The sequence below is a fragment of the Platichthys flesus genome, chromosome 10 (assembly GCF_949316205.1).
Source record: "Platichthys flesus chromosome 10, fPlaFle2.1, whole genome shotgun sequence".
Lineage (NCBI taxonomy): Eukaryota > Metazoa > Chordata > Actinopteri > Pleuronectiformes > Pleuronectidae > Platichthys > Platichthys flesus.
In genome coordinates, this window is record NC_084954.1 from 13,399,123 (window position 1) to 13,418,465 (window position 19,343).

The 19,343-nt window shown below is 43.7% G+C and overlaps 1 protein-coding gene across 2 annotated transcripts in view; it reads left to right on the plus strand.

Moving 5' to 3' along the window:
• Positions 1-19,343, plus strand: part of arid1b (AT-rich interactive domain 1B) — a 166,129-nt gene that overhangs the window by 111,793 nt on the left and 34,993 nt on the right. For both annotated transcript variants that reach the window (XM_062396981.1, XM_062396982.1), the window contains exons 5-7: positions 1,878-2,181; positions 15,372-15,458; positions 17,887-18,066. In XM_062396981.1, the coding sequence (XP_062252965.1) occupies positions 1,878-2,181; positions 15,372-15,458; positions 17,887-18,066 (571 nt within the window). The remainder of the gene's footprint in view (positions 1-1,877; positions 2,182-15,371; positions 15,459-17,886; positions 18,067-19,343) is intronic.

A 19,343-nucleotide genomic window follows, 5' to 3' on the forward strand; every position in this document is an offset into this window, starting at 1 on the left:
CTGAGACAGGGAGTGGTACCATGGTTGTCTAAACTAGATAGAGAGAGAGAGGACAGCCAGTGCCCCATGTGCTCAGTCGTGCGAGGGTAGATAATGCCAGGTGACAGACTGGCAGGCTGGAAGGGCGGGTGGGCGCTCACAGCAGCATGATGGAAAAACAAAGGCTTTGTGTGTCACTGCCGAGATCGCATTAACCAAAACAAGCAGCCGTGGACAGATTGCCTCACCGACTTGGTTGTCTCCTCTACAGAGTGGAGCCGTCCACGGAGGGAGAGAAGAAATGGAGATGCATGTCTCAGTGTCTATAGGAAATAACATGGTGCTCGGATATTGTGGAAAAAGTAAATTGTTTGCCTGCGGTTTACATAAAATTGACTATTTGACAGAGCTGCATAAATTCAAAACAAATGGCTTTTTGACAGTGCACTGCAGGGGATGGCAAATGTTGATTCAGTGTTGAATGTTGAATTTATTGTGGAACTTGTTCTCAGTCTTTAAAGAAAAAGAACTTTCAAGAGTGTTGGTTGTAGTTAAGGTGGAGTGGGGTTGTTTCCATTGTTGCTATTACAGTGTGACCCAGTTGTCCAGTAGCTTATTAACAAATCATACTGACCTCCTCTCCCACCCCCAGACACAAGAAGAAAAGACTGATGCATTGTTGTGTTGATAGAATTATTACCTCCACCAAAAAGGTTATGTTTTCTACTGTGATTTGTTTGTTAGCAGGGTTAACGAATGACTAGTTTAAAGGTAACTAGGAAACTTAGTGGAAGAATGCTGAATCAGTAAAATAATAACTCATTAAAGTTTGATGCTGTACCAGGAATGTTTTGTACAAGATCTGCAAAATGTGGCAATAATTTTGGTTGATTTTGACTGTAAGACACAGCATACTCAAAGTTACACAGACAAATAGACACTTCTGGTATCTGCTAGTAGTGACAGTAATGGTTGCACACAGGGCTCAGGTTGGGCACGAGGGTCAACAGGCATGTTATAGCAGGTAGGATCAGCTGGCACACACCCGCAAATCTTCCCTTTCCTCCAAAATCGGGCACCAGCCAAGAAGCAGGGGTCGCTTACAGGTGACTTCCTCCATATCCAGTCACAGCTGGGGCACAGCCACTAGTGTGTGTATCAAAATGTGTGTGATGTGTAGTTCAGGGGGCAGCCATCACATTGTATCACATCTGGCCTCCTCTTTACTTCAGCCACTGTCTCTCTCTCACATCTCTAAATCTCTCCTCACTCCACGTGTTTATGCAGGGAGTATTTCGTCAGCAGCAGTGATGGGATTTCCCTGGAATCAATTCAGGAGGGGGAGCACCTATGAAGCACACAAGCTCTTACACACACACACACATACACACACACACACACACACACACACACACACACACAAATACACAATCGCCTCCTCACCACAGGGAATGAAAACTGTAATATGAACCCACCCTCAGTCTGAATCAAAGGCCTGTTACAATTCATTCTCATCACAGCAGCCAGTGTACACAGTCGTGGTTTCTTCTGTGGGTAATGCTTTTGCTCCTCTGCCATATGAACCACCATCACTCTCCCAAAGCAGGCCACAGAAAAGTCAAACACTGCTCATGCATGTGTTAACATTTAACCTTCTAACCCGTAGTACCTTATGAAAGGCCCAGAAATGTGTTTACTTTTTTAAATCTTGTACTTTAACAGGTAATACAATCTGGTCAACCACGCTGAAATAGTTGCAGGAGTGCTTTTTTAAAATGATATAATATGGAACTGTGACGATTTTGTGCTTTCTTGTTTCACCTGCTGCACGTCACATCTCATGAAATGCTCGGGTGAGCTTTACAAATACTGAGTGTAAGTCCTTCCTTCTGTTCCAGGATCTGTCCGGCTCGATTGATGACCTCCCCACGGGGACGGAGGCTGGTCTGGTCTCGACCGTCAGCGCCGGTGGGTCGTCCTCCAGCAGCAGCAGCAGTAGCCAGGGGGAGCCGGGAGGCGCCAGTAACCAGGGACAGTCCCCCTTCTCCCCGCACGCCTCCCCACATCTCCCTACCCAGAGGAGCGGCCCCTCTCCCTCCCCTGTTGGCTCGCCGGCGGGCTCCACTCAGTCCCAGCACTCTCGCTCTGGCTCTGGACCCATCTCTCCTGCCAGCGGACCCGCTGCCAACAACGCCGCACCAGGTAGCGCTGCCATTGGGGCCTGTCTATCTCGATAATCAGGTTTCATTTTGATGAAAGGTGCAACTTGTAGAGTAACTTTATTAGTTGAATCACCGCAAACCAACAGATTTCCACTTAGAAGATCTGCTATGAGAACCAGATGATACACTACAATTTTCATTGTGAACAACACAGTCAGATTCCCTGGGAAATTTGCAAAATCGCTTTACAGCTTAAAGGGGAAATTGCTCTGTGCCACTAAACAAGAGGCTGCTGTTTGAAACCAAGTTAGAACACAATCACATACACACCTCCACACTCACATCAGGCACGTTGCCTTTGACAGCTGATGAAAAATACCTGCTGGGACATCAACGATCCAGTTGGCCAATAAGTTTCTGCTTCTGTGTGGTGATGCTGCCCTCTTAATTGTATTTTTTTAGCTGTAAACTAACTTATACGACTGCTCTTCAAGGAAATACCTAAATGATGGTTTTAATATCGCATTCATTACCAAATATATAAAAAAAATTACAATTATGGGTTAGCACTGCTCAAAAGACTGCTTAGACATTTCAAGGCCACGGCTTAGTCAACCGTTATGGAAATCTCTACGTCGTGACATTTATGGATGTTTGAAAAGGTTAACACCCTCTAATGAAGGTCCAGTGACCGCCCATGAGTGGGATTCTGCAAAGCTCCACTCATTTTATAATCTATGTTAAATCTAAACCCCTAAACCACCACATCGTCGGAGACGTCCTCCATCCTCTCCTGCCCCTCGGCTGTCACACACACACAAAAACACACACACAAACACTGTTTGAACCAGTAGCTGTGACCACCACCTGAGCCATCGGTTTGAATAGCTCGTGACGGCCATGGTCTTGGCTGTCAGGAAATTCTGGAGGCGAGAAGACTTTACCTCAAACGACATATCTGTCACAAAAATGTGTGTGTTGGAGCCCTAGACAAATAGTTAACTTTGCTTTAGTAAGCTAGTTGGTATGTCGTATGTATGTTTGTGTGTAATTGTGTGTGTGTGTGTGTGTGTGTGTGTGTGTGTGTGTGTGTGTGTGTGTGTGTGTTATGGGGTCAGGCTTGTCTCTGGGGTGAAGTTAAACTTTCAATCATCCTTGGAGGATCTCTTGGCAGTGCATTAGTTAACCTGTTGCTGCTGGAAGCATTTCACAGCCATCACACCTACACTTCTGCTTGACCTTTCCATTTATTTTGCAATATAAAGACCTGAGCCTGATTTCATTTGTTTTTAAATATGTGCATTTAAAGAGGATTTTAAAAAGGTCATGTAGAAAAACTGACCCTGGTGCATAAAAGGTTTACATGTTTCCACAAACAATGTTTGTGCCAATGTTAAATGTAGTGTGCTGTTGCATCACACCTCTGTAAAACCAAGTGCATTTGTTTTGTTTCTGCTTCTGCTGTTTCCAGTAACATGATTATTCATTATAATATAGTGCATTTTAACCATCCACTTTGCTTGAGTGTTTGGTGGGCAAGGTTTGATCTCCTTTTAGAACAACCCAGATGACCCGTAGCTCAACTCCAACCCACCATATAATCCATCCAGTCAATTTTCATTCCGCCAGTTTGAACAGAGGATGAAGCCGCCATGTAAACTGCAGCCGAAGACCAAATAATATCAATCCAGTTTGTCTAGACAGTGATATCTCTGCTCCATATGAAATCCTAATTCAGACCACTCAATAATATTACAGCTTAGTGAGGAGCGCCTCATGAAATATGTCTCATTCATTTTCTTCACAGAGTTTTTGTCTTCACATTGTGAGGATTTGTTCAGTTTTCGATCACCATGCTGTAGAAACACATCCCTGATTTACATCAAGTCCGTCTCACAGTTACCTGTGGCTTGCACAAGCATCTTCAACATTTATGTCCAGACAATATTTCTCCTCTTCAGTCTGAGTGCTAATGAATTGAGACTGACTGGAGGAGCTCACTTCTGATTTGTGGGCTTATCTAGAATATGGCAGGCCGATCAAGACACAGACAGGATTAACAGACAGTGCACGGTGTGTCTGGTTGTCTCCGGGGGCCCTGGTCGAGCACATAACCATTTAGATTAACGTTAAAAATTATAAACAAGTGTGGATTCGATTTGCCTGTGACAGGCGTGTGAATGTGTGTGCGTGCGAGCCGTTCCCACCTGGCATCCCCATCATCCCGCCACCTCTCTGCCCCCCTGAGTGGCTTGACCGTTGCATCAGCTTGTCTCAGACCTGTCAGTCCCAGTGACAAGGCGGGGCAAAATGTCTTGAGCAAGATCCCAACGCCAGCTCCTCCTCCAACTCTCTGCACAACCGCTTTCCACGGTGATTGACGCTGATGAAAAACTGGGACAGTGTTTTTTTTTCAGGCGCTCGTGCCAAGAATCTGGAAGCAGGCGACGAGACAGAGCGAAACCGATCGCTGGGACGTGATTAATAAGAACATTTTAAAATATTCCCCATGCCAAATAAATGGTGATAAAGCGTGGAGCATTGAGTAACATCTGACATGTTTTAGCGGCTGTACTACAATCAGTTTGAATTAGATCAAGGAGCAGCCATCCTGAGAGAGACACAGGAGAACTAATGTGGTTGGCGCTCATCTGATTACCAACGCTCTGCCTTCTAACACTTCATCACAAGTTAGGATCACAAGTCAGGACACTTTGGTTCATGTTGTTGTCACAGTTGGGAAACAAGTCAGTGAGGAGAGGAGGGAGCAGGGGAGTTGACAAGCTGCACTGTGTCTTTCCATGTATATTTTTGTGTGTGATTTGTTTTTCTACGATTTTGTATCTTCAGTTCTACCGATCTGTTTTTTTCTGAAGCCATAAAAAAAACATTAATTATTCCAAGTAGTCGAGTGAACTGCAGTGTCCTCTAAGTAAACAAAATCAGACAAACGTTAACAAGCTAATTAATTTGTGCGCAACATCTAAAGTTGTTTTTAACTGCAGTAGTGTGAGCTCCAGTTAAGAAAAAGTCAAATTCACAATATCTTGCAGCTTTGTTGCATTCAATTAAAGCTGCTGTCAGTTTAGAAACTGGAAGTTACAGGACCCGTTACAGGACCCGTCTCAGTGTCAGTTGAGGGACCATGAGTCCATACGTTTTGAATAACATCATGAAAAAGAAACTGCTTATTTGTTTCTTCTATTTTATAATGGATGGTTTAGTCAGTGTTTCCAAAGCTAAAGAAGATCAGACGAACTGAACAAGAATCATCTTTAGTCTGTGGAAGCCCACTGCAGTCACAAGGAACACAGTATACATGGCAGTGATTTTTGATGAGGACAACTCTTGATGCTCACCATGCTAAAGTTGAATGTGTCACTTTAAAGCTCCTCTGACATTTACGCTTTTATATCAAATCCAAGGAGGTAGAAATAAGAAGAGTAGACAAGTTAGTTTTTGTATGCAAGAATGGGCATTGCATTAAGTACTTTTGTTTGTGTGTGCGCGTGTGTGTGTGTGTGTGCATTCTGTCTGCCGGTCAGCCTCACTCCGTGGAGTGATGCGACATGTCACACGGCTGAGCACTCACGGGACACGCGTTACCCTTGACAGTGGTCAGAGGAGAGCAATTTTATCATGTCATCCTTTCACCTGGCTGTCACACACACACACACACACACACAAACACACACACACAAACACACACACACACACACACACAGACACACACTCACACACACACACACAACATATGACAGCACATTAATGCTCACATCTATTAAGAGTTTATTTCATGGTTTCACACTAAACATGCCTATATGGTCACACAAACTGTATAAATAACCTATGTGTTTGTGTGTGTTTGTGTGTGTGTGTGTGTTTGTGTGCGTGTGTGTGTGTGTGTGTGTGTGCGTGTCTGTGTGTGCGTGTGTTTGTGTGTGTGCGTGTGTGGCTGTGTGTCTGTCAGACAGGGGGGAGACAGATTGCCAGCCTATCATACACCCATACACTTGCACAAATCTATCTTGTCGGAGCTCCGCAGCACGCCTGTGATTCTCTCGTCTCCGTGTTTCTGTCTCTCTCTCTCTCTCTCTCTCTCTCTCTCTCTCTCTCTCTCTCTCTCTCTCTCACTCTCCGTGAAGCAAATCCAATACACTGTAACATTATCCGGGCCTCGCCTTGCTATTTGGATTCTCTCCCCAAGCCAAAAAGGCACACACAGGGCCAAATTGATTTTCCTGTTGCGCTAGATTTGTGACAGTCGAGCAGAAATCACATTGCTCAACTGCCAACCTCCCCCTCCTCTTCCTCCACCTCGTATGCACACACAAACACACACACACACAAAAACAGGCTCTCGTCGCGCACACACACCCCTCCCTCCTCCCAGTGTCTCTGAAGCGATTCAGAGAGTCCTCCGAATATTTTTCTCCTTCCATGAGACATTGGGGACGAGGCAAGCCGAAATTCATCTCTTATCTGGATGGATGCGAGGCGGAATGGGAGCGCCGGCGTTCGAGCTTCCATCACTGACGACTAGCTGTGGAGGAGAGACGCAAAGTCATCCAGTCAAAGTGCAGAACAGAAGGCCCTGAAAAAGCTGAGGCTCAGTTAGCGTCGCCCCGAATGCAGCAGCCACAGAATCCATCAGATGCACTGATTTGCATGTGTTTTCCAAAACCCTGCGTTTCCTGAATATTTCCTCATGCAGATAAAGCTGTGTTTGCTTTTTGCTTTTGAGTGTGAACATGGGCTTGTTTGACAAGTTGTCTCCGGGCTGACAGCCTGTCAGTATGGCGTCACTTCCTCTCAGCCCTAGCGTGGCTGTCACGAGAAGACAAATCCATTACCGGGCTGAACCTGATACTAGATCACACTTCATGCAAACAGAGCACGGAGACTCGGTCACTGTTGCTGATGGGATGGAGCTGATATGGTGCAGATTTACCTGCCTCTGTGTGAAAGGGAAACTACCGGATATCAGAAAATACGATTTTAGTGTCAACAAAATCTACAACAACAGAATGTGCTGCTTGTCTGACTCTTTTCTGTTCCAAAAGGAGTTGAAGTTCAACCACAGAGTTGTTTGTTGCCGCAGAATGACCCAACGATGCTCAGTTGAGTATAGCTCTTCTAACTATGGAGACCTTATAACCATTTAGTGTGCAGCGTAGAGAAGCGTTCGCATTTGTTTCTCCATTGACTTTCTTTACATCTGTCCCCTCCACATACTCCTTTCATTCAAGTTATTGTGCGGAAAAACGATGTCAAGTATTAAGAAGACTATTTTGGTGAGGGGATGTTACAGCCTTTACATACAACTTTTTCAATGAAGCTTTGTTTTGTTAAAAAAAAAACTTTTTTAAATACATAGGTATATGTAGGAATGTAATGTCTTAGTCACCATTACGATGTATTTGGTTCAGACCAAGAGCCATAATGCACAAGCTAGGTCTCAATTCAGAGGCTGCATCCTTCAGGGGACGTAAATGAGGCGGATTTCTTGGGCCGGGTTCGCCGGGAAGGCTGAACTAAAATTATTTCCGCGCTCTGCGTCAACAGATCGTCCTGCCCTTATGGCTGTTGCCTAGCAACCGAGCTGCAGTTGGACATGACGACCAAGTTTGGATGCCCCTTGGTTTTTCAACGTGCACGTTAGCTCGATTGAGTTGAAGCATGATACTCAAGCATTTGACGTCTAGTCCCTTTCCGGCACTGAAACACACAAATCCTGGGATAGGTCGGGCAAGTAAGGGTCCACTTGTTGGAGCCTTAATTTCTCTGGGATGGAATGGCACATTTGTCGGCTGCATTTGAAGGAGCATTTTAAATATCTAGTCACACCTTCAATGCAGCTTCTCGAAGGAGGCAGCCCCAGGATTGAGATACAGCAATAGCAAGGAAACAAGATTTGAATTATGTCCTTTTTTTAGGTCTGGTCTGTGTTTTTGTATTTTTTATTCTGTGAGTGTGTGTGTGTGTGTGTGTTTGTGTGTTTTGTTGGCTAATTGACTCAGAGAACATCTACACTCCTCCACATTGTGGCCTCCTCTGTCTGCTACAGACAACACAAATACTAAAATGTTCTCTTCTATATTTTCCCTCTATAGTTTTCCACCAAGATCCTATGTGGTCCAGTTAATAGTGCTCGTCCGCCTGCCCTCCCTCCTTTCCTTCGCCTCTCCCCCTCCTCGCCCTCTCTCTCGTCCCAGTTCTGTATCTCTCCTCACCCCGTCTGAGTTTTTATTTTCTTCTAAAGAGGTGATTGGAGCTCGCGGGCTAGCGCTCTGGAGAGTTTAAGCTGTTTATCTCTGCTTCGCTTCAAGTGCTTGCAGGGCCCAGAAAAGGACAGAGAGGTCAGGGCGAGTGGAGGAGGGAGAGGGGAAGGACATTAGGATAGAGGGTGGGAGACAGAGGGAGAGAGGGCCAGACTTGTCCAGTTTGTTCGCTCCAGGGTCCATCCCTATGAATCTCCTCCATCCCGCTTTATATCCGCTCTTGTCCTTAACATTGTCCGCCAGCCTTGCCTGTGGTTTGCACTCAGTTTATCATTTTAAGAAACACATTTCTATCTTTAATTATGTTAATGAATACCACAGAAAGAAAAAAACACTGATCATTTTTCCACATTGAGGTTAAAAGTCAATCATATACGCCTGGAAGGAACTGGTGTGATGACCTCAGATCAGGTTTGCATGCGCAGAGATGGGCATTTTTTAAACTGTCAGTAAATGACTTCCCCAATGAGAGAGAAATAACAAATTTGCAAGCTGCAATGTAGGGCCGGAATAGACGCCACAGGGTTGCTCATCCAAAACTTATGTTTTTCCTCTGTTAGTGGTGAAAGTTATCACAAGAAAGCAGTGGAAGAGGGTGGGGGAGCTGGGTTTTTATGCGTGTCTTTTGCAGTGTGTGGAGCCGGGGCGAGTTTTCTAGTCACACCCCTCCCTGAGAGGCTGCGCGGTGGGAACGCTGCCTCTGGCTGTCCTTGTCCCTCTCTCTTTCTTCTCATTATTTTTATCGTGCTCGCTTTCTCTTATGGTCCCTCTTGTGTCTCACTTTCCCTCGTCCCCACCCTTTCCCTCCCCATCTCTGTTTGTCTCTGCTGCTTTCTTCCCTCACAGCGTTGCTGTGGTACAGGCCTCCCACTGAGGAACAAGGCAGAATTTTCCATCCACAATTCTGCCTCTGTTCCTCCCTCTTATTTCCTCACATCTCTCCTCCAGCTACTTTACTCCACTTTTGTCCTCCATTTTTTTTTTGTCTTCATCCCCATCCACACATCAAATCCCCCCACCAGCACCACCACAACTCTTTCCCCACCTCCCACATGCCTCCGTCTCTCCTCCTACTGATGCCTCCTTGTGTTCGAAGTGAAGCAGCAAAATGTCCTCCCCACAGGCATTATATTCACAAAGCACACCGACGGCCAAAACAGTAGAAAAAAAACTGTGCCTGCTTGCTGTGTTAGCCGTTTAGAGAAATCCCGTTCTAACTCTGTCCGACTGGAAAACCCTAACTGGAGCACAGTGTACAATTATTTTCTCTCCTCAACACCGATTTCCTTGCTTTCTCTCACTCCCTCCATCGCTTTCTCTCCCCCGCAACCTGCTCGCTGTTTTTTAGCTTAAGCTGCAGTTTTGCTTTACTTACAGTTGCTACTCAGCGTTGGAAGTAATGAGGATCTTGGGAGGGTGCTTGTTTTGCGAGCCACTGCAGGCCTGCACTTGTCCCCTATAGGGAGAGTTAACTGGCATTAGCCCCCGGCTTGGAGAGGCATTGACTCGCACCCATAGAGATCTAAACCACCATTATTGGAGCCTGCTGTTTATCTGCCTCTTTCCCCTAAAGACGCGGCAAGTAGGGGATATTACCTTGGTGTGTTTGTGCGTGTGTGTGTGTGTGTGTGTGTGTGTGTGTGTGTGTGTGCGTGCGTGTGTGTGTGTGTGTTTTTTGTTGGGTGGTGCAGGTGTGAGTGCAGCCTTAGGGTTGTATTAAGACATGGTGCTGAAGCAGCCCTTTCTCTGTATTCTACACCAGTCTATTAGTCCTCACTGCTGTTACCTCACTTTAGCAAAAATGGCCCCCTCTGCTCTAGGGGGTCTGTATTTATGAGAAACAGTGAAGGTGTGTTTGTGTGTGTCCGTTGTGTGTGTGTGTGCATGTGCAATGTAGCAAAGCGGATGTATTGCTGGGTGTCTGTGTATAGACTACATTTGTATAAAGCTGCACACCCTCTTTAGCATTCACACACATTTCTGTTAATACACACCCACACCTTCCTTTCATCAGCAATTATAAAAGTATTTTTTATGACTGTCTGGTTGACTTTTTTTCATCAACATTATACACACACACACACACACACACACACACACACACACACACACACACACATAGAAGCTTCTAAGCTTAATATTACCAGGGCCCTGAAACAAAAAAGAATATGGCCACAAGTACTCTCCCTCAGCTTTGAACTTCCCCGGCATTTGCCTTTGAAATTGTGATGAAAAAAAGCTTCAAAGACCACACTCCCTCGCTTCAAAGGAGACTCAGGGTTGCCTCAACAGTCCTTGTGGAAGGGAAAATTAAAATGTGTATTGGGTTTTTAGCATGAGAATTATCTCAGAAAAACGCAATGAACTCCCATTACTTCTGACCCGTTGCTGCCTTGTATCATGAAGAAAGAGCAGAAAATGGATGTGCTCACTAAGTGCCTTTTATACAAAGAAGAAATTACAGTTATTTGACTTTTCAGCAGCTTCCCAAAGAGCATCCTCGCTCCAGATATCTGCCTGTTCATTCTGTAGTTCTTCTTGCAGCAAGTCCTGTCCTTGTAAAGCTCTGTCGGCATGATCAAAACATGCAGTCTGTTCATGTAATGGTCTTTGACTGATCGGTGTTAAGGAAAAACATTTGTACACGTGCAAACATCTTAGTGGAAAAAATGGGAAACACACTCGTTTACTGCTACTTAGCCAAGATGGTGACTATTGAGAGTGAGAAGTCTCCAACGTTTTACACACACATTCAGCATCTGGGGATCTCCAGTGCTCTGAATGTTGCCATTCTTTAAAGCAGGTGTAGGTCTGGATTTATTCAAATAAAGACACAAGAAAAAAATACTGAATGAGTTAGAAAAAAAGCACTTTGCTTCTTAAATGCTCTGAAACAGTTGCTCCCATGGCACTAAAGTGTGTCCACGTGGATGTGGATGTGTCATTGTCATTAGTGTGTGTTTGTGTATGTGTATATTTACACGTGTGTGTTCAGCTGGGCACTCTGGGAAGTGTGAATTGCAAACAGTGGATAAAGATGCCGGCTGAGGGACTGCAAGCTATTACAATGCCTCTGATTGCAGCATGTGCTAATTGTGTTGTAGAGCACCTATGGGAACACGGCACTGTAAGGATTACACACAGATATTTAAACACCAAACAAGTACACACATGAAAACACACACTGTCAATTATAGCTTGAAAAAACACTACATAATCACAGCTATTTAAACACCTGTTAAACTTTAAAAAATATACATACTTATATAAATATTCATAGCTTCACACAAAGTTACATAGAGTATAATTGTGCTAGATAATGCATCAACACAAATCTTGAACTGTGGACATATGCACATGAGTAAAAAGAGGACAACCTGAATGGAGGAAGCTTTTCCATTCCATGTATTTGTTTTTCATTTGCATCATTACTATTTTGTTTCTATGGACAGGCAAAGATATACAGTCGGCTCCTGCTGACATTTAGCTCCCTCTCTTTCTCTCTCTCTCTCTCTCTCTCTCTCTCTCTTTGCTCTCTCTGTCTCTCTCTCTCTCTCTCTCTCTCTGTCACTCTCTCTCTCTCTCTCTCTCTCTCAGCGGCTTCTGGATAAGAACTGCATGTCAAAGATTCAGTGTATGAATTATTAATGTTACAGATTAAACGTGCCAGGACTCACTGTGGAGCCTGTTTGTTTTATTTGGACGTAATTATTTAATGGCAGCTTGTTAAAAATGATAGTGCAGAGAGGAAAAGGAGAGGAGAGGAGTGGAGAGGCTTTGTTTGGAAAAGTAATTGTTAGTGGAGTTATTACGATGTCTTCCGAGCTTCATTCATATAGTGCAGAAAAATAGGGAATGAGGGATAAGGCCTTGTCTGACTCAACGAAACAAACTCTTTCCTCTCTTTTTTTGTCCTCTCTTTCTTTCTCTCTCGCTCGTTATCTGTCTCTCTTTCTCTCTCTCTCTCTCTCTCTCTTTCCCACTCACACAAACACACACACACACACACACATATATATGCATACTTGATGTCTTTGCATTAATCTCACATTTTACATGGCTCTGTGAAAAGAGCAGTGGAGCATAGAGGGCACTGTTCCCTATTTATACCTTCACAGTTGCACGCACTCGCTCACATACACACACATACAGTACAAGCTGCTGTCACCAGCATTCTGCCATCAAAACAAACACAGTCTGACAGCATAGCTGGTGCCTGGCATGCATCCTTGCACACACACACACAGACCAGCCTTTATTGTGGGGTTGACTTTCATAGTGTGAGGGTTCAGTAAACTCCTGCTAGCATGCTTCATTCTCACAACCCGTCCACCCATCTAAACCCGCGTTGCAGCTAAATCTGTCCCTACGGGAACATGTGGCTATGCCCCTCGCCAAGAGACCTCAGGCTTCATCAGTGAGACACCTCAGCTCATACCACACGAACGGCACAGCGGATTGTATATAAATACACTAGCAGAAACGTGCTCAAACTTGAGAGTGTAGATCAGAAGGGGCAGGACTTCCCTACATATGGCGGCACACATACAGTACAGACATACCATCGGAGGAAAAGTGATTCAAACACTAGAGTTCAACATGTTTGTGGGACGACTTCTTTACTTTCCATATTATTCCATCTTCTTCCCACCATGTTTATCGGACAGCTACACAATAGTTACCAGTTACTTATTTAGATAAACATATACCATCAATTTTTAGACACAACACAACTACATTAAAAGTGCCCCCCCTTTCACTTCGTAAAAGGTAAAATATGTAACAATTCTTTATCAAAATGTCAAACACACCTAAACCTATGATATATACTTTAGTGACTGTGTTTACATTATCCAAACAGTTTCCAACCATGTTCAAACCCAGACAAAGTGTTATTTAAGGTACCGGTATGATTTTGTTTTTTTATTTCTCAGCTATAACTTCCGGGGCAAACGTATTAGGAAAGAATAACACAAGGCCAGTCAGTTGGCTGTTAACAGTTTAACTGTTTTTCCTTCTGTTGTTATGGTCACTTGGAATGGATCAATTATTAATCATAACGTTAATACATTAGCTCATCCATGAATATATATTTTCTTTTTCATAAACACAGACTCATATAATCCCACACTGCTTCACTACAACACACCAGGTAGTGTGTTATTGTTTTGATTGAGAGACCCCTAGTGGCAAAAATTGCATAGTGTACTTTTAAATGCATAGTAAATCATAATAATCAAAAAATATACTGTATTTCATAATTACATTGAAGATGAACATCCTTTTACTGCCTATGCATTACAACATTTTAATTTAGGACTTTGAGTAGAGCAGAAACCATTTCAATTTATTTTATTTCTGCTTTTACTTACATTAAGAATCTTTTTTTACTAGTGTGTGTGTGTGTGTGTGTGTGTGTACGTGCGTGTACGTGCGTGCGGGCTTGCGTGCCTAGGTGTGTGCGTGTGAGAATGTGTGTGAAAATATTTCAGCACATAGACTGCACTTTTGTGCTCTTATGTGCTCTGTTATGTGCTTGAGTGTTTATTTACACTTGTTTGTACAATTACTTATACCTGTGTGTTTGTGTGTGTGTGTGTGTGTGTGTGAGAATGTGTGTGTGTGTGTGTGTGTGTGTGTGTGTTTGTGTAGGCGGCCGGGTGGATGGAAATGTTGTTTATGCAGTTTTATGCAAAGCAATTATGTTTACTTAATTGGATTTGTTGTTGTGGAGTGTCTGCCACCCCCAGTCATGTATTACTGCTATCATGGAGTGACACATCACAGACACACACATGCAGACTCACTCCTCGAAACACCACTTTCTACTGCATGATTGAATAATGTGAAGTGTTTGCCTTGTTTGTGAATTAGTGAATTTATATTCACTGTAGCAACAAAATTGTGTCACTACAGCTGTACTTCGTAACGAATCATCCTAAGTCAACGGTTACTTTTGGCACACATTCCCATCTCTAGGACGGCAAGTCATATATGCTAATTGTAAAAACATGTACTGACAGTCATCAGTGAGCATGTACAGTTACATAACGTCAACATTTCTCGCATGTTCAGGTTGCTTGTCACATACACTATGTGTAAGCACTGAATCATCCATCTCAACCACAGAAACCAGTGCAGTTTTAAAACAACAAACCAGTTTTCCTCCTCCTCTCCCCCTCCCCATCGTCCCATGTCTGAATTAGAAGATAAAAGGTTAATTTGCCATCTCTCTCCTTCCTCTGGGCCAAATCAATCCACCATAGTCTCCGTCTGCCATTGTCCTAATCAGACCCTAAACTCGCTATTGGATTCCAATGGAACAGACACAGCCCAAAGACCCAAACAACAATCTAATCAATAATCCTCAAATGGGGGTGGGTCTCTATAGGTGATCGCTCTGGTTTTAATTTTTACACAAGGAAGTGGTGCAGGCGCCAATGACTTGATACAGCATGTCCTCTAGAAGTGCATTTGTCGTTTAGTTAATAGCAGATCACAAACAACTTCATGTGTGGCGATTGTTCTGGGTTCTTCTGGGTTCTCTATTTGGCATCCAGCCTTCTAACCCAATCGCTTGACACTGAAGAAACACAAACTCAGACTTCAGCTAAATACTGATTCCTTATGGTTTTCTTTTGTCAATCGAGATGGCAGAAGATTTTTGAAGCAGGTAACTTTTGTGCCATTGAAAGTAGATCAGACAGAGAGACAAAAGTGATCTCCCAAGGCTTGATTGTTTCAACAGCTCCTGCAGTTTCATTACATTTTCAGGCAAGGCAGATAGGCAGCAATTATAAATCAATTTTCCATTCATCGCTTTCGAAGCGAATCTAACTCCCGTAACGTGACAGCTTTTATTACAAAGACAGAATAGTACCATTGTACCTCTAAAATATGCCATGTGGATGTTTGAGTCTTCATGTAGTGATTCCATGTTATTCTGCAGGTTCCAACGTGGCCCTGCAGAGCTCTGGAAACGGACCAGATGGAGCCCACCCACCAATCGCCCGCTCACCTATGGCTCAGGAGAGAGGTATGTGTTTATGTTGAGAAACAGGTGTTTGACCTTCATTTTTTTTGGGGGGTGAAAATGTGAAACCCATTGGAAGAGGTGGAAAATGTTTATGTGCTTTAATTGTACACTCAGAAATAGTTTTGGACAGATTCATTGTCTGCTGCTTCCACTCCTCTCCTCAAGCTCAAGCTGCTTTTGTGCGTGTGCCTGTTCTTTTTGTGCAACAAGTCTGTCAAAATTCCCCCACCAATAGAATACCAGGATTGGGTAATGCCTCCGTAGTGAGTGCATTACCTTTAAGAGTCATACTTTCCTATCTGCATGGGTCCATGAAAGCAATGCAAACAACAAAACATATGATCCAACTGCAGTTTGAGCGAATTTGGTTAGCACAGGCAAGGCTGTTTGAGTGCGAGTGCCGGGTGAGAGCATTACAAAATCTGAATCTTAAATCAAAAAGTCTTGCCCTCAAAATGAAAGACCACCCTTTCAATAAAGATAATAGCAGAATTTCCCATTTAAAACAAAATAAAAAAATCAGCATCTACACAACATTGCAAACAGAAAAATAACCCAGATGGACTCGTATGTAACCTTAATGGAACGAGTGCAATGCTCCCTCTCTATCACCCACCAAAGAGCAGTTAAGTCAGACAGAGACAGAGGGAGTGGACGGATGAAGACAAAGAGGGAGAGCCAAGCGCTGTAAAAGGTTATTTCCCAACATGATGAAATCAAGCTGGAGATTTAATGCAGCTCTCTAATGCCTGTAAACCTCCAGCCCTCCCCAGGAAACCACAGTGCCGGTTAACAGAGCTGGCTGTTGTTTTTAGCTGTTTTCCAAGCCCCCCCCCCCCCCCCAACCAAGCCTCCTGAACACACACGTTCCACTTTGCTCAAGTGGCGTCCTCCCTAAGAGCCTCGCTCCACTCTTCATTTCCATAAATCTGCTGAATGTCCCTTCTCCCCCCCCCCCCACACACACACACTTACTCTCGAGCATGCTTTGCCAGCTGCCTGTTGTTGTTGTCGTCCAGTTGAGAGCTCCTTTCGCTGTTTGAGAAAGAGAGAAAGGTTTATCTGTGTGCGAGTGTGTCTGTGAGTGTGTGGAGAGGGAATGAAGCAGAGAGAAGGAGAGAGAGAGAAATCCTTGAATGTGTTATTTGCTTTTAGCACTGTCTGCAAAATGTTCCTCTCCCCATCCATTTTCCAGGCAATTTAAAGTGCGGTATTACACACTGTATTTTTTTTCTCCTCCTCTTCCAGAATCCCCTTACCCTAATGGAAGCAAAACATTACAATAATGTCCTCACTCCTTAAACCCAACACTCGCAGCCTAAGCACTTTCAGGCCCCAATCGCTCTTTCCCTCCGTTTCACTGTCTTTCCCTCCCACGCACACTTTCTGTCTTGGCCTCTGTCTCTTTCCCACACACACACAGACACACACAAACACACACATAAACACACACACACCTAGAGCTTTTATATTTTTCCCTCTCTGTTATCTACCCCCCACAAAGAAGCATAAATATTTACAATCTATGCATTTAGTATGTGCACACAAGCATATGGTGAACACTCGCATGAGATTTTTGTATCTCCTTCCTCCCCCCTCATATTTTCTCATGCCCTTTAAGCAGAAACAAGGAATTAGACTCGTCTCAACACGCATTTTCAAAGCCGGTTGTTTCCCTAAACACCCAACTCACTGAAGAGTCTGTGCACGCTCACTCAACAAAGACATGTATAGAAACTTACACATGGCAGTTGTCGTACAATGGCCACCCGGCAACCTCTCCGTATTCGTGGCGGACTGGGAGCACCTTTCTGTTGGATTTAAAAAAATGCACAGGGCAGCTTAAAAGGGCGAAGCGCAAGCGAGAATGGCTCCAAATGTCAATTTGAATGGTGGAGGCAAGTTTGGGCCTCAGAGGCTGTGACACATCTATTGAGTGAATAGCTCAGAATAGCATAGTCATGGTCAAATCACAGGCACGTTCTTTGGAGAGTTGAATGTGTCTGCTTTTAAATCAAGCAGACACATTCCTTGGCATTAGCAGGAAGACACACGCATACATTTTTTCAGCAACATACACTTTTCCGAGCAGATGTGCACCTGTGCTTTTGCCAGTGATAAAGCTCACTACATCTCTTTGGGAAGGATTATTTCTGCTCAAAAATCCTTTTACATGTTAATACCTGCTCCATGTTACTCATGGGTTTATATCTCTGAATAATAGAAATATCAGAGCTTTTGGAAGGAAGGGTCTCTTTACTGTAGGAAATAGAATATGTACCCTAATGTCCTGGTCTGCCACAGACTGATCACACATTCATGACATCCATCACGGATTTCGCTGAGCAGTTATATTCACTGGTGAACCTCTCTCTTGGATTTTAGCTAAGCGTGGACGTTGTTTTTTGTGTCTATCTGTGCGTTTCAGGATTCATGTCCAACCTGCAGAGGAACAACGCCGGCTCCCAGTTCGCTTCTCCTCAGTCCGGACCCTCCATGTCCCCGCATCCTTCACCTGGGGGCCCATTGTATCCTGGAATGGTTCCCTACTCCCAGAGCGGCCCCACAGGCCATTACGGACCTCAAGGATCACAGTATGGACATCAAGGTTGGAGCCTTTTTGCCTAAATTAGCTTCTAATTCACATTGTTGATTGTTTTGATTGGCTGGAATACCCTTTCTAAAGGTTTCTGGAAGCCTGACAGATTGATTAATCCAAAAGCTCAAGCCCAAAGGTCACCTCTACATCTCTGATAGGCCAGTGGCTCTATTTCCTTATGTTAAAGGTCTGGGCACAAGAAAAGGTAACCCAGCTAAATTCATCCACATGTCTTTGCAAAATATTACAGATAATGGGCAGGATTGGTGATGTAGGGACTATTCTACTCTGCTGCTGCACGTGCAAGTTTAGTGCCGACAAGACAGGTACATGATAGTTCATGATAGTTCTACAAGCTGAAACCTTTAGCACTGAGGCAACAAGAAACTAGATCTGCTGTTGAATCGAAAACACATATTTGTTCCATTGACTTCTGTCTCATTATAGACGCAAAATATTCCCCTTTTTCAAACTAGTTAATACAGGCTTGTTTAATGCTTCTAACACGATACAATAGGTGCCACCACATTGAAATCCGTTGCAACAAATGTGCTTGTCAAAGTTCACTAAGGTGGAAACTTTGAGATACTGCTTTGTATTGTGTTTGCTGAAAGGTAAGCTGAGAGCAATAGGATTTCCACATATGAAATAAATTCAAAGGCATTTAGAAAAAGCATTTTTTATCCACAATTTTTGCTAAATGAAAAGTTCTTTGTCCTTCAGGTTTTCACTGGCCCCAATAGTAATTCTGAAAGATGAGCAACAGCTCCAGTTGCAGCAACACAATTTTACTGCACCACAGCAAACATTGAGACTTTTATTACTCTAACCTTTGAATGCTTCAACCAACTTTAGGGGTAATGGGGGTCGCATGTCTTTGGCACATTTATTGAGGGGCTCAGAGTCTGACAAGTTCTGGAACCTCTTGTTTAAAGCATCTGATTCAACAATCTCCTAAAGACACAATTAGTTTTGTAATCTGATCAAAACCAGTCAACCTCAATTTTATCATAAGTCATTATCTTGATACCCTAGTAGCTGAGTCCTTGGAGCATAAAACATAAAACTACTCTTGTCACAATTTTGTCAAAATAGAGGATTTAACTTTCTTGCAGAGATAGACCATTCAAAACCAAAAGGGAGTGAATTTGACTGCCAACAATCCGCTGCCTTTATGTTTTCATATTAATATTTAATCATATAAACCAATAACTGGGCCTGTATTGACATCCTTTGTTGAATTTTACCTGACACCAGATCTGTGGAGCAGGTTTTGCTTGACAAGT